At 33.0% G+C, this 15,587-nt stretch overlaps 1 protein-coding gene across 1 annotated transcript; it reads right to left on the reverse strand.

The window, feature by feature from the left end:
• Nucleotides 1-4,126: 4,126 nt before the first annotated feature.
• LOC114728782 (ethylene-responsive transcription factor ERF098-like) lies at nucleotides 4,127-13,981 on the reverse strand. Its single transcript, XM_028915730.1, has 2 exons — nucleotides 13,572-13,981; nucleotides 4,127-4,166 (listed from the first exon to the last, which is right to left on the reverse strand). The coding sequence occupies exons 1-2, from the start codon at nucleotides 13,979-13,981 to the stop codon at nucleotides 4,127-4,129; spliced, it is 450 nt and encodes a 149-aa protein (XP_028771563.1).
• Nucleotides 13,982-15,587: the final 1,606 nt, after the last annotated feature.

Raw genomic sequence — 15,587 nt, forward strand, 5'->3', positions numbered from 1 at the left:
TGGTCTCATTAATTATATAAAGGTTAGGTTGCTACTCTATTTCCTAACTAGAGCCTAGACTCATACCCTTGTCTAGCTTGGCTTACTCAGCTCAAACTATTCCTTTCTTCTAAGGGAGTCCCTTTACTCTAAACAGTGGCTACCTATCTTCTCATTATTCTTCCTTCTTCTACTTCTACTTTTGGTTAGTGGAAATGCTCTGTATATTAGTGGCAGCCCTTTTTCAATTATCTATTGACTTGGGCCTCAATCACAACATTTAATGTTATCTCTATGCACAAGACTATTTCCTTTCAGAGGAAGGTTAAAGGTCTTATCCTTACAAGTGAGGAGTACATCATGGGAAAATAACTAATTAAAATCAGTAATGACATCCATATTATGGGATGGCATGCATTTCAAGGCTAGGGAAATGCAGCAATAATCATATTAGACAATATAATTCAAACATGCTTTAACCTCAAAGGGAGTAAACATAAACAAATCACATCATAAGGGATCACAATGAGGCCTAGTTGCCCAACACAATTACATAACACAAACTCATGGCTTGTGCCTACATTAAGCATCAAACACACAAGGTAATAACTAACACTGATCATACCTTGTGTCCTTGGGCGTCTTATGAGCCTCTTCTTGTATGAGGGTAAATGCTCATCCCTGAGTCTAGGGTCTTTGACTGTCTCTAACTTGGGTGCACTCTTTGGCTATGTGTCTAGGCTTGCCACATCTATAGCACATACACTACCTTAACATGCATGACCGAGCCTCGAGGTTCTTCCTGCAGATCTCACATTCTTTGTCTCCCCTCCTGATGTCTAGTCCTCCTCCTTGTCTATTAACCCCCTAAAGCTTTTCGCTAAGGCTGGTCCTCTTCCCTTTCTTACTATTATACGAGGTCCCCTCTTGCCAATCCTAAAAGCTTTCTCAGCTTCGGGGGTTGCTCTAGTTAGACCTTGATGGTTTTGATTGCTTTTCATGATACGGTAGGCCTCTATTGCCTTGTTGAAATCCTTAATCTGTCAAGGGGCCACCTTCTCTCTTAGGGTAGGTCTCAGTCCCTTGACCATCTTTTCTGTGTATCATCTTCCATCATTTATATATTGTAGGTAGGTAGAATACTGGGACAGCTTGATGTACCTTGTCAGGTACTCATCAAATGGTTCATCCTCTGCTTGTTTCAGGGTAAGGAATTTTGCTTCTTTCTTATCCCTTTGAGACCCTGAAAAAAATTCTGATAGAACCGCTCCTTGAATACCTCCCAAGTGACTGGGATATTGTTAACCTGAAGGACCAATTTTGTATTTCTCTACCATCAGTCAACCTCCTTCTCTAACTTGTATATGGCTATCTGGGGCTTCCTCTCTGAGGTGCAGTTCATTACCATGAAGATCTTCTCTAGTCAAGTAATCTAGTCTTCAGCTATCTACATGTCTAACATGCCCTCAAAAGCATGTGGGTTATGCTTACCAAATTGTATAATCCATTGCCAGTTATCTCCTTGTTCACTTGTAGGCCTTACATGTGCAACTAGAACATCCTGAGGTTAGACTGATTGTTGGGGTTCCTCGGTTGTTCTCAGCTCAGCTTGTTACAAATGGGCTTGATTTGACCAAGTTTATTTTTCATTAATTCATGTGAAATTGCATGTTTTTAGAGGGATTAATTGGTTTAAAATGCATGTCTTGATATGAATTGTGGTAATTTAAACTGTGAGTTTGATTTCTTATCAAGCACTTTGTAAGGGCAAAACAGTCATTTTTGCTTCTATTTAATTAATCATCCTTTATGAAATTGAATTAGATATTACAAGTGCTTAATTTGATTTTTAGGTCTAAAGTCAAAGTTAGGAAACATCTCTTAAAGACCTGAGTTCAAGAAAATTACAGTTAAGGGCCAGTAAATTACAAAAATTCCAAAAAAAGGCCAACTAAATGCAGCTATGCGTTTTACATATTTTGTCGCAGTGAAGGTACATATTAGTCTCGGTGAAAATGCACAAATACAAGATCAGGTTTTAAGCTTCAAATTTTGATTTTTGGAAACCCAACACACGAGCCAGCTACAATACTCTATCCAGACACTCCCATTTTCATCTCCTAGGGTTCTTTAAGGGTTCTTGAGGTTCCCCCATCGATTCCTACCCACTTCCACTCTATTTCCACCTCATTCTATTACCTTTTTGCATCATCTATCATCCATCTTCATCTGTTATGGCTGGTACTATGATTTTAGAGCTTGAAGGAGCTGCATCTGAAGTCATAAGAGGCTAGAACGTGTTGTCCTAAGGAGTTTAGATAAAGGCCCAAGCTTGGGACTTAGTTTGGGGATTTTATTTCATCTTTTCTATTACTTTAATAACATTTTAGTTGTTCTTAGTTAGAATTTTTGTTTTGTTGTTAGAATTGAACCTTAATGTTATCATCTTTTCATTTTGGATTGGATTCTGAGAGTTTATGCTTTGGTATTTGTGTTGTAATGAGAATCCTAAATTTAGTCATGTGAATATTGCTTGATGCTCAATCTAATTTCAGTTTTGATTAAATGTGGTGCCTTGCTAGCATAATTGGTTTTTATGTTCAAGCTATTAATACCATTGCATTAATCTCACCAAGTGTGCATTCATGAGGGTGGTTAGTTTTGTTGTGAGTGTTTGGGTCAAAGGTTTCATTAACATACTACTTTACCTGAGTTTGGAAGGTTTTCCAAGCTAGCTAAGATTGGTTTTCGGGTAAACTCCCAATATATTTTGAAGTGATAAAGGCTTAATCAATTCTCTAAGGGGTATTTTTATCAATTAAGTTTACAAACTATCCATTTATTTGCTTTCTTTCATTACTGTTTTAATTCATTTAAAAAGACCAAAAAGACTTTACTTCTTTCATATTTTGATTTTATTGCAACTTAGTTCAGTTTTACAAATCCCCTAATTTTACCTTTTCGCATGGTTTTGTCACTTAAATTACATAGGAACAATTCAAGCTCCTCAAAGTGAACACGACTCAGATTGTGCCACTGTAGTGCATTTCTATTTGGAACTAAATTGTTTTTGAGAGCCCATAACAACTAAGGCTTCATCAAGGCTACTTCCACTGCTATTGCGGCATCCTGATCTCTTTCTTGTCGAGCTTAGTTAGCTTGTAGCTCTTCCAGCATATATTGCTATTCCTCTAATCTGTTCATAGTTATCTGTATCGGGTCCATAAGGGCTTGTCTTGTCCTATTGATTGCTCCCCTACCGGAGCATTTCTCTGGGTTCTTACCACCTTGTACTACTCTTCAGAACTACAGGAGGAATAGAGCTATTATATACAATATACATGTTACAAAATAATAGAGCACCATAACCATTAGCAATCACAACTAGTATCCTTACAATCTCACATCTCACCAGTCCAACTATTTCTATTTAAACTAACTAGAACTATACACCACTAGTTGACCAAGAGTTCTGGAGTACCTTTACTCCCAAAGGGATCTATATTCAAATCCTCTACTTTCCTAGATCACACTAAGGAGCAATCATGCTCAACTCATTGTCCAAAACCACTAGTATTCTATGGAAGAATATCATTTTCTTCCTTCCTAAACCATAATTCAGTACCACTAACCATTCAGAGTATTTTTCTTATAGACATTTATACTTAATCAAAGCAATTTACTAAATGCCAGAACTTTTACTCTGATAGAAAATTCTCTCCCCAAGTTCCTCTCTTTGGCTGAATGCTCTTGAATAGGGGGTATTTATAGCCCCTTGCTTGATGCTTTGCCCTTTAAGATGCTTGGAATTACAATAGGTGTGTGGCTTGATCTTTCACGGTCCACTTCATCCCTTTGCCAAAAGTACAAATCCTAGGCCATGTAGTTTCATTAGGTTTCAAGCGTTTCATGACATCATCTCCTCTTACATCACCATGCTTACATCAAGTTTGGCACCTATTAACATGTGATTTTTATGCCTTACCATGTGTCTCTTAATCAAGCCACATGTTCCTTACTTACATCATTAAACTAATTCCATGACTAAGAAGCCTTACACGTGGTGCCTAAAGTGAAGAGGAAGAGAGAATTGGAAAGCTTTTGATCCATCGATCTCATTGACCTCTTACCAGTCCCTTTTCTTTTCTCACATTTCTAACCAACAACTTGGATAATTCTTTCCATGTCTATTTCATCATTTTGGCATTAAAATAGGGAGGAAAATGAAGGACATTCATGCGTAATTACTCCCTTAAATATTTCTCCACATATCTTGCCAATTTATACCATATCAGGTACTTTTTTAGGTCCTAACTTGCCTGGTAGCACTGGGACATATTGTGATACCATTTTCTTATCATAAATAAGTCCACATGGCATTATATGTGTGTGCAATTGAGGGAGAAACATTCGTGTTTGCTTTCCATAAAATAGTTAATAATATTTATTTCAGAGTAAACTTACCATATTCTTTCCACCAGTCCATAACTCTGAGAATCTGTCTCTAGGTACCATTACTACCTGTTCATCATGGGGAATTTCTATAATTTTTCTTAAGTTAAAAGTCAACCCATAAATAGTTTATTTTGACTTTTCCCAGATAGTGTATAAATAGGCTTTAAATTTTATTAAAGCCAACCTCTTTACTTTCTGAGAAAGAAATTATTTTTAAAACTTGTGATAATTTATCAAGTATTATTTTCTATTTTTTTTCCAATTATATGAGGCCTCTTCATATTTTAAATAATTTAATTTCAGTTAATATTTTTAATTAGCCAAAACCTTGGAATTCCATCAATTCCTTCCAGGAGTATTTTCATCATTTTTTGCCTTATACAGGCCTCTGGACCTTATTCCCATTTTTTTGAAATTTTTTTGAAGTACTCAGGCCTACTTTCCATCACTGTCTTTTTTGGCTTGAAACTTTACAAAATTATGATTTTGCCCATGCTTCGACTTAGCCCCATAATATACCTAATTGAGGCCTCTAACATAACATTTGACCTATATTCATCTCCATTTCTCATTTCTGGGTCTCAAGACTTCACCAGAGTCTCTAACTTTATTTACTTTTTAGTCCTTAGAATTTTCTCAATTTACAGTTTAGTCCCTGAGAACCCTTTAACCTTCTTTTTACATTTTTGGAACTTCGACTCATAAGGACTCAGTAGCTTGCCTATTTTAGGCTATTCCTTGACTTCTATGCGCAAAATTTAGGATGTTACACTTTGTGTTCCTATAAAATACTTGTCTAATCTGTCATATTGAGCCTAAAACTATAGAACATTCAATTTTGCATTGTTTTTGGGCAATTTGCTGCTGGTTTAGTTGTTCCTTGACTCTAAATATTGATAATAAAAAAAATGTCGATGTGAGTATTGGAAAATGGTGTGAAAATGTCTTCTTGTATAAAAAAAAAATGATAGATCATGGGAAATCTCTTGTGGTTACTATTTGTTAGGAAATTTGGAAGGGAAGACGTGATTTCATCTTTAGTGAAAAGTTGGTTGACCCCATGAGAATCATTTTGATTGCTTCTTTGCTTGTTGAGGAAGTTTGGGCTACAAAGTTTGTTATCGAGAGCATGAGAGAAAAAGGAACTAAAAGAAATCTTACTTGGAAGGCACCTGACGCAAATGCTGTCAAAATCAACATTGATGGATCTTTCAAGAAGCAAGATGAGTATGCTGGCGTAAGAGTAATTTGCAGAGATAGCAGAGGAGCACATTTGAGTGGTGTATACAAAAAATTAAGGCTTCTACCCCTTTTGGATCTGAATTTTTTTGCTTTGAAATCTGCACTTAGTTTATGTGATTTTTTTTGTTGAGCAAAGCACTTAGTTTATGTGATAGTTATCATAACTATAATGTTTTTCTAGAGATGGATTCTGAGGAGCTTTATAGAGCTATCTTTGGCAGATCTCTAGATAGAATTGAAAGGTAAAATGTCTCTATATTTTCTAAAATCTTTCATTTAATTGATCTAAGGCCAAATTTATAATTTCCTTAGTTACTAGACAGGGAAATCATGCTGTAGATTTTCTTGTTGGAAGGAGTAGGGTGGCATTCAATTGATCGCTTATGACTGCACCATCTCACTTATATGATATTTTGTTGGATGATTCAATTGCTGAAAAGAACAGTGGCTTAGTAACGGTTTCTAATATTGGACATAATACTAGAAGTCTAAACACTAAAGGAAGCCATGATCGAATGGGAATTGGCTAATATGAAGACAACTTTTGTTTCTTTGTTGTTTTCTTTGTTTACTTTCTTTGCGTGTATTTTAGTTTCTTTGATACTTTGTTTTTTAGTTTTGTTTTTTGTTGTTGTTTTTGTCATTTCTAGTTTACTTTGATACTTTGTATACTTGTTTCATTGTTAATAAAATGTTCCTTTTTGTTAAAAAATTATTCTATATAAAAAAAAAAACTGAATGATTTGACTATTTTATAATAAACAACATTCTCCTGCTTATATGTGTATCCTATATAATTTTTCCTCCCAAAAACTATGCATATACCATTTGTTTTCGTATTGAAGACTAAAATCAATCTATATCATAAGTTATTAATTATATCATAATTAAATTTTATTGTAATGATTGAAGTTCAAAATTCATTTCAACAATAGTTTGATCTATAATAATAAATTAAAGCATTCATATAAATTCATTTTTTGGTTTTGAATAATATATTGTATATATGATAAAATTATTTCTTTCTTATATTAGTTTGTATAAGAATGTTATGAATATTCTTATCATATTAGTTTAACTATTATTAATAATCGAGAGGAACTGATTTTAATAAAACATAAACAAGTTTTTTAAAAAATTGTCTTCCTGTCTTAGCATGCTAATGATAAGAAGAATGATGATGATATCTTCATTAGCACCAACTCTATGAATATATCAATTTATTTTATAATTAAAAATTATCATATCCTGTAAATCTTAACATGAAAAATAAGGAATCTAGGATTGACTGAGGACCATATAGTGTAGTAAAAGTATATACGGAACAACTTGTGAGGTAAAGCCCAGAAAAAGACTTGATTGTTATTTTGAAAAGTTTCGTTCAAGGAATGGCAAAATTGAAAATTATACCCAAAATTCTTGAAAATCTCTAAAATTCATGAAGAAAATAGAATAAAGGGTTTAGAACAGTATTTGAGCCCTGAAAGATGAAAATAACATGAAAATAATTTATTTTGGAATTTTTGATAATTTCATGGAATTTGGCTAATTAAAAAAATTGGCCAAATTGAATTATTCAAAAAATTTAGAGGCCTCAATAATTCATTAAAAAAAATGAGAAAAATTATTTGAAGGATTATTATGAATTTTAAAATTGTTCCTAGCCTCCACAGATGTAGAGGCTAGCTTTAAAATATTTAAAATAAAATTATATTGGTAAAAGACCGATTTCGAGAAAATTTTAATTAGATGAGATATAGGTCAAAATAAAATCTAGTCGTTGATTAGTTGTCACATGAGTTGGAAATTAACATTCAAAGAAGATGACATATAAAGGACTAATGTGGCAAGATCATGAAGGGAGATGAAACAAGATTAAGCCAAGTGCTTAAGGGTAAAAGTGGTAAATGGGAAGTTACCATGTGGTAGATTTGAGGATTAATTTATATATGCTACCCTCATTCTCTCTTGGCCATTTTTGGCTAGCTTGAAGAGTAAAGAGAGAGAGAAATTCAGCTAAAAGAAAGAAGAGAAAGGAGGAAGAGAAGTTCAAGCAAAACCTAGGTCAAATCAAGTACTAAACCAAGGTAAGAGCTTAGATTTTCTTCTAGCTTATGATGTCTTGTAGTTTGATGGCTTAGACATGGTTTTGATGGAAGTTAAAGGTTGGAAACCTTAGGATTTGATGCTGTTTAACTTGGCTTATGTTGAGATATGAATGGTTTAAAGTTTGTATAAGGATTGGAAGATAGAAAATGGGTGGTTTATGGTGTCTAAACCTTGTTTATGGAAGAATTTTAACTTGTGGGGAACTTGGAAGTTCAATTTGGTCAAGACTGGTTGTTTATGTGAGGGTTTGATTTTTGTTAATTTGATGCTTCCATTGAGTTTAGGAGGTGAATTTGTGTAAGAACATGTGATTGGAAGCATTAAAATTAAAAATAAAATTTTTAAATCCCAGACTATATCTCTCAACCAAGGTTTAAAATAGGGGAAGGAGTTAAATTTTGATAAATCTAAGTTTATATATAGATTCTACTTGAAAAATTATGTAGGAAAAGCATGTGAAAGTTAAGTTAAAGAAGATAATGCTAAAATCCTAAAATAAAAGTTAAAGGGTTAGGGTTTTAGGTTAAAGTATTAATGAAATTATTGAAGTTGATTGAAATGCCATTGTTGTTGTTTGATTGATAAGCATTGACATTAGGCAAAGAAAGGCTCAAGGATAAGAGAAAGAAATCAAGGAATCAAGTCTATCAAGAGGTAGCAAGAACTTCCGGTTTTAGTGTTAAATTGGCTTAGTTGTTTGTGTTATGTGTATGCGCCATATTGTGGTTGAGTTTTGAATGTGGAAATGTGAGTAACTCCTTGCATTGATGCTTTGGCAAACATGTCTATTAAATGGTATGTTACTTTCTCCCTTTTCATGACATATTGATGATATGTTTATGGCATGATAATGCTTAAGTTAAATGTTTGCATATAACATGAATTAATCATGCATTTTGATACTATAATTGTTGTTCTTTTGCTATTGGGATTCTTTAGAATCTCATACTATTATTTCTAAATCCTAACCACTTAGGGAATGGAAGCACTAAGGGGAAAGACAAAAAAGGTGGCCATAGCTTGAAGACCCTTGCTATGTTACTGAATTTTGAACTATGTTGTGTAATTATGTGTGATCATGGATGTTTAACTTCTTGGCTAATATATGTTGTACATTATGGCTAAAGCATAGTTTCAAGTTGAATGGCGTGATTAATAGTAGCCTTGAAGTGGTAAAGCTTAATAGTGCAAGAATAGAGATTAAAAGGGATAAAAATGACCTAAATTGCACCTACTTTGAGACCTATGTGATTCTGAGCAAATGAAGGAATTTGATCATGAAACTTGGCACTTTAATAGATCTAATTTTTAGCTTTAAAATGGGTGATAATTCATTAAAATTGGATTTTTGTACAAAAAGTTATACCTATTTAAAGTTATGCATAAATTCTGAAAAATTAAAAATTTACCAAATCAACAGTGCAATTTGGCATGGAAATTGGGCTTAAGTATTAGGGACTTGTAATCAGGAACTATTTTTTCATTGAAGATGGTTTGGTAAGCTTCAAATAAAACTTGAAATCACTTCATTTTAATTTTTTTATATTTAGTTATGAATTTTTAAATTTGGACTTAGTTTTAGGGTTATTAAATAGCAACCTAAAAATTAAACATTTTGAAATTTGACTTGTTCCAACTTAAAGACTTAATGAATAATTCCAATTGCTTCTATTTTTATAAAAAGAGGTTTTAAGTTAAGGTATTACAAAAATGTACTGAAATTATTATATTATTAATTATGTTATTATATAAATTGTTGTAGTATGTATCTAATTATGTTAAACAATTTAGCAATGAAAATTAGCGACGAAATTTTTCCCATCACTATTATTTACAACTAAGTTTTTTTACAGATTAGCGACAGAATTTCAATTTTTTGTGGGTATTCTGTTAGAAATTAGTGATGGAATAATTTTCCATTACTAATTTTTTTGGTAATAAGCTGTTTTTTTTTTGTAGTACCATACCAAAGAGCCCTAGGCCAAAAAATTTTCATTCTCTTCCTTTCAATTCTTTTATGCTCACTTTGGCCCTTTTTATAAGCAATCTTGAACTGAATCACGTAGACCAAAAAAATGAAAGTTTGTCTCTAAAATACCTTTGTTTATAGGGGAGAGAATATAAGAAAAAGAATATAAAAATTATTATAATAAAGATAATTATGAAAAAAAAGTGTGATGGAAAGAAATTACATTAAAATATAATTTTCACAATATTTATTATCTAAGGAATGATGTTTTGGGAAACAAAAAATAAATATATTAACTATTAACATAAGTCTTTAATAGTAACAAGATAAAAATTTTCTATAAAAATTTAAGACAATTTGTACAAGGAAGTATTTCTTTTCATTCCAAACGAATTTTTTTCAACAAAACGGGCCATTTAGATTTCCTCATTCTTCATGCAGCTTAGGATCTCTCTTACAGAAAGCCTACTTGTTTTAGTAAGAGGGACAAACAAAATTAATGCACTTGGAAGCCCTATTGGGGTCTATATATCTAAACGATCGAAGCAGCCGTTATTCTGTGAAAGTCCAATAAAGTCGCTGGTATGGGATCCACAATTATCGTGCGGCAAGACCTTTAGTTGGCGAGGGGCCCACGATTATCCTGCGCAAGTTCATTTCTCATCTCATGCGCCCACATACTCCCGCGAGGATAATTTTGGACCAAGTAAACACGACACTTCCTGTGTTTATCTTGTGAAGAAAGAAAAATTAATTAAAATAACCAATGGGGTTTGAATTCAGCAGAAGGGACTAGTTCCTCAAAACGTAAAGAATTAAGGTTCGAATCCCTGCTGGGAGAGGTGCTCACATTTAGTGCCCGACAATGCTTCGAATAACATTGCTTCCAATAAAAGGATACCTATGCTTTAGCCAAAAAAAATTAATTAAAATGAATTGTTCTATCATTCTTTTTGAGCAATGAATTATGTAATATTGATTCCAAAAAAAAATTATGTAATGTTTGATACTACCTCGTATGTTTAATATAAAAGTTCCTTTGACTTTCAATTTAGTTCTAAATACAAGATTCCGATTTATTTTGTTTTTCATATTTATACATTAACTATTTTATCAAATAACACTTGATTGGTAAGAGTATTTTAAAAAGGATAACACCTATTTATTATAAATAACCAATTTAATTAATTTTTTTAATCTTCTTACATTAGTTAACTAACTTTTCATTTTAACTAGCGGGGGTAGTATTTGATACTATATATCATATCATCCATAGTCCAACATGTTTTGGGCTTGAATATGGAGATCTCTTGACGTATAATTGCTACATGTCTGATTAATGTTTGAACTTTTATGTTGCCTTAAAATATCGAACAATCTCTTGTATAATCTTAGAGCAATTAGTTAAATTTATCTAACAGTTTTTGCACTTAACTAAAGTAAATTAAAATTCAGTCCAAAAAAAGCAAAGTCAATCAAATATAAATATGAAATCTTTATATTTATAACATTAAATGAACAAATAATGAATTCAAATAAAAGACGATATCATTAAAAAGCATAAGCGATATTAAAAATTATAGATGCACTTGTATTGCCTCTATGTGATTTTGTTCAATTTCCTTAACGGAAAGTAAAACAAATACTACCTCCAGTCCTTAATATAAGACCTCATTTGATTTTTATTTTGATCCTAAATATAAGACCCCAATCCACTTTGTCTTTCATATTTATACATTGTTTTTCAAAATAGTCCTTCTAATGGTCGTTATTTTAGCCAGCACACTTGATTAGTAAGGATATTTTAGGAAAGACAACACTTATTTATTACAAATAACTAACTTAACTTGTTTCTTTAATTTTCTCAAATTAATCAACTAAGTCTTATAATTAGAACCGAAGATAGTACTATGGTACGTAGAAAGGTCAATTGGAAGGTACATAACTCCTTAAATCAACAAGGATGAAGTTTTAATCTCGTAGATGACAAAATTTGCTATTATTTTGACATAATAATAGTCAAACCTTAATTGTGATATACTACCTCCGGTCTTTAATATAAGAACTTGTTTAACTTTTATTTTGATTTTAAATATAAGACCTTAATCCACTTTGCCTCTTATGTTTATTTATTTTTTCTCAAGAGAGTCTTTGTAATAATGGTAGCTGTAACCAATACACTTGATTAGCAAAGATATTTTAGGAAAGACAACACTTATTTATTACAAATAACTAATTGAACTAATTTTTTTGATATACTCAAATTAGTCAGGTAGTTCTTATATTAAGGAATGGAGGTAGTATATAGCATTAAATAACGCTAGTAGATAGCTGTATCAAGAAATATAATAATTAATCAAAAAAGAAAAAAATATATAGGCATAGTAGAGGAATCCAATTTATTTACTTCCTCAATTACATATGCAAGCGATATTAATCCATGCATGGAGAAGGATCTTCCTTATTGGGCAAGTGCAATCAAAATTCGATTTGCTTCCCCCAACTTTTAGGAAAGAAGAGCGGAACAGTCAGAACAGTTGGTTTATAATCAACCCAACTAATAGTCCCCAAATGTTTTATGGGAGGTCTAAGTTCTTAATAATGTTGAATTCTGTCCATATATAATTACAAAACAAAAAACAAAAAAGAAAAAGTGAAGTCATAATATCTAATTTTCAAGAAAAGAACAATTTTTAAGTAATATTTTATTGTCTAATAAGCTGCAAATCTTTTCATAAAATATTCAAGTACACACCTTGTAATGTTTATTTGGGTGTAAAAGTATCCATTAAGTTTGAAAATGACGTAAAAAGATGCCACTGTCATTTGTTTAAGCAAATGTTTTTTTTTTTTTTCACGAGCCCCATATTCATTTATGCTCTAAAAGCTAACGAACATTTCACCCAAAAAAGAAATAATAATAATAATAAGAGCTAACGAACGATTGTTTAAATTAATATCACGATATCTTTGCATTATTTTAGGATCTTTATAGGCGCTTTGCGCAAATAAGTGAATACTATGGTGCCAATTACATTTGCATACGCTTCGTGGGTAAATTCGCACCTTAGCCCATATTTTAACGAAGAAATGCAACTTCATTTGTGCAATAATAATTCTTAATGATCTGAACTTTTTATCGTGCTAATCAAAATTCTGGGTACAGGCCTTGTGTGATTTTATTTGAATATTCGCAGGAACTTTTGCACCTAAACGAATATTATATATGGTGCAAAGTGTGCATTCACAAATACTCCGTGACTAGAATCATGGTATGATTTTATTTGAAGTTATAAGACTTCGGGCATACTTAGAGAGTCCAACAACTTTAGATAGCCACGTAAAGCTCCGGTTACGATGACGAACTCGGATCTTTGGTTTCACAGCAAATGCACCTTTGTGGGAAGAACAGAGGGAGAGGGAGAGCAGTTTTTCGGTGGTCTTCTGATCGTTTTTCAAATGAGAAAAACAATCTCCATATAACCACATTAGAATAACTGTTCCCTCCCTTTTTTTCTTTACAATTTAAACAAAAAGTAAAAGTCACAATTAAAGACCTGAATGTTCTATTATTTGCACCAGAGCCCTAACGTTAATGGGCTTGGGTCTAATCCACTAAGAGTGGACTGACCCATTTTCCAACATAAGTTATTAGAAGCATTGGTTCCTTGTTTATTATCATCGCTACAGTACGTAGCCAAGTAGAAACACTAGCAAAACATGCATAGCCCAAAATGAAACTTGCCAAGAGAGAAATAAACTCAAAAATACAATGCAGTAGTACTCATCAATCTTGTTTGATGTTCTTCTCTGAGACTCAAGAAGCTCTTCCAACACCTTATCATCCAGGCACTCAAACTCAATAACTTCCCTCCGGGCGTCCTGTCCAGCAGTTGAGGAAGCTGCATGGTCATCAGTAGCTCCATAAGCAAGAAGAGGAGGAGGAGGAGGAGAAAAAGAAGAGGAAGAGAATGGGTGATATGGCGGAGGAGGAGGAAGATTGTAGTGTTGGGGGAAATTAAGAACTGCAAGATGACCCCTGAAGTTGTAAGCTGCTTCGTCATAAGCTCTTGCTGCTTCCTCAGCTGTCTCAAATGTCCCCAGCCACAGCCTTGCACCTTGCTTCGTCGGGTCCCTTATCTCCGCTGCAAACTTCCCCCATGGCCGCCGCCGGACCCCGCGGTACCGCAGTTCATTTGTCGGGGTCTCCTCTTTCTTCTTCTCCATGTGCTGGATCGAATTAGATATGTTATGGGTTTTGGGTGCCCTATATATATACTACGTGGGAAAGGTTGAATTTTACATTGACGTACTTGGAATTACTCTGGAAGGTTCTTCTGCATGCATGCACATCCAAGGAGGTAAATGAATTCGATTCATCCGCTATGGTTGTGTGTCACTCGTTCTTTTCCTTTGAAAAAAAATATTAAATTCACTGAGAGGTATAAAAAAGCACACGTGCCTTTTAAAATTGCTTGTCTTCTTCATTTTTTTATTAGAAGATATTTCTTAATGTGACTCTCATTTTTTTAACCGAAAGTTTGACTCTCATGTGAAAGGGAAAAAATATCTAATTTGAATCATTTTCGCAGGCATAAAAAAATGTCTATTCATTGAGAAAAGACCTGGGGATGCGCGTGGGTGTTTACTTGCGAAGAAAGTATCTTCGTCTCAGGCATATGCGAGGGCGTAACGACACGACGATCAACCTGCCTGACGGAGCTGTGATTCTTTGTAATATTTTCTTTTGCGCCCTCGGGTTCCCGCGTTTTCAATTATTTATTTGTTATACAGAACTCTATGGGACTCTGCTCATTTGCCTTTCTTGGGGAGGGCGGGCATAAAGCAGGTAGGTCCCGCTTGCCGGGAATAATCAGTCTTTCCAAAAAAGACTAATAAAATAGTAAGAAACTAAAGAGGGGTTTGAGTAACTAGAGAAAAGTATTTTTAGACCTAAATTATAATTTGGACTCAATCATTCAAACAGTCCAATTTTTTAGAAGGTCGATTTTTTGCTTCAAACTATGATTTGAGGCTGAAAACCAATGGTATCAAAAAGGTGAAAAAATGTTGCTTTTGGGATGTTAAATATGGTGGTTGGGATAATTATTATCCCCCTTAGAACTGCCAATAAATGTGGACAAAAATACCCTTCAGCTCTGAAAGCAAATCAAAAGCCATCTTGAAGAGCAATATCCGTAAGCATGCATCCTTGGATTATATGCAGTGTTTAGAGAAGAATAACCCATGATTTGAAATCAGTCATTAATAATAATTTTGGCCATTTAAAATATGATATAAATGGTTTAAATACAAAATTTTTAATAATAAATTTATTTTTTTAAAAAATAAGTGAGTTTTAATATTATCTTTATTTTAAATTCTTTAACTATAAACAAAATTATTTAAGAGATATGATAATCTTAAATTAAATCTTGACCCTCCCAAAAGCAATTTGAATGATTGAAATTTAGATGAACATTACATGCTCATCATTTTGACGAACATGAAACGAGCTTTTTTTTTTGTTTCTAGGTTTGGAGTATTGGTTGCAACTTCAAGCAGCCCCTGCATTGTAATTACAAAAATCAGTATATGGTAAAACAGAAGGAAAACCCAAAACGATTACAATCAACAAATTACAAACAACAAAAGAAACACCTATACACATATTTTTGGTGCCTCTAGCGTGAATTAATTTTTTTTCTACTTGTGAAGTTTCTCCCTCTTTAAAGTTCATATTTCTTCATTTTGATCGTGTCTGATGTTTAATGAAATGGATCATCTGAACTCCACTGTCATCTTATACCATGTCTCCATCATCATTTATTTT

Source organism: Neltuma alba, unplaced genomic scaffold (genome assembly GCF_004799145.2).
Source record: "Neltuma alba isolate B1F8T4 unplaced genomic scaffold, ASM479914v2 tig00012568_pilon, whole genome shotgun sequence".
In the NCBI taxonomy this organism is placed as follows: Eukaryota; Viridiplantae; Streptophyta; class Magnoliopsida; order Fabales; family Fabaceae; genus Neltuma; species Neltuma alba.

Coding starts and splice junctions, on each gene's coding strand:
- LOC114728782 (XM_028915730.1), bottom strand. CDS start 13,981: ATGGAGAAGAAGAAAGAGGAGACCCCGACAAATGAACTGCGGTACCGC. Junction 4,167..13,571: donor GTGTTGGAAGAGCTTCTTGA/GTCTCAGAGAAG, acceptor ATGATGAAATAG/ACATGGAAAGAATTATCCAA.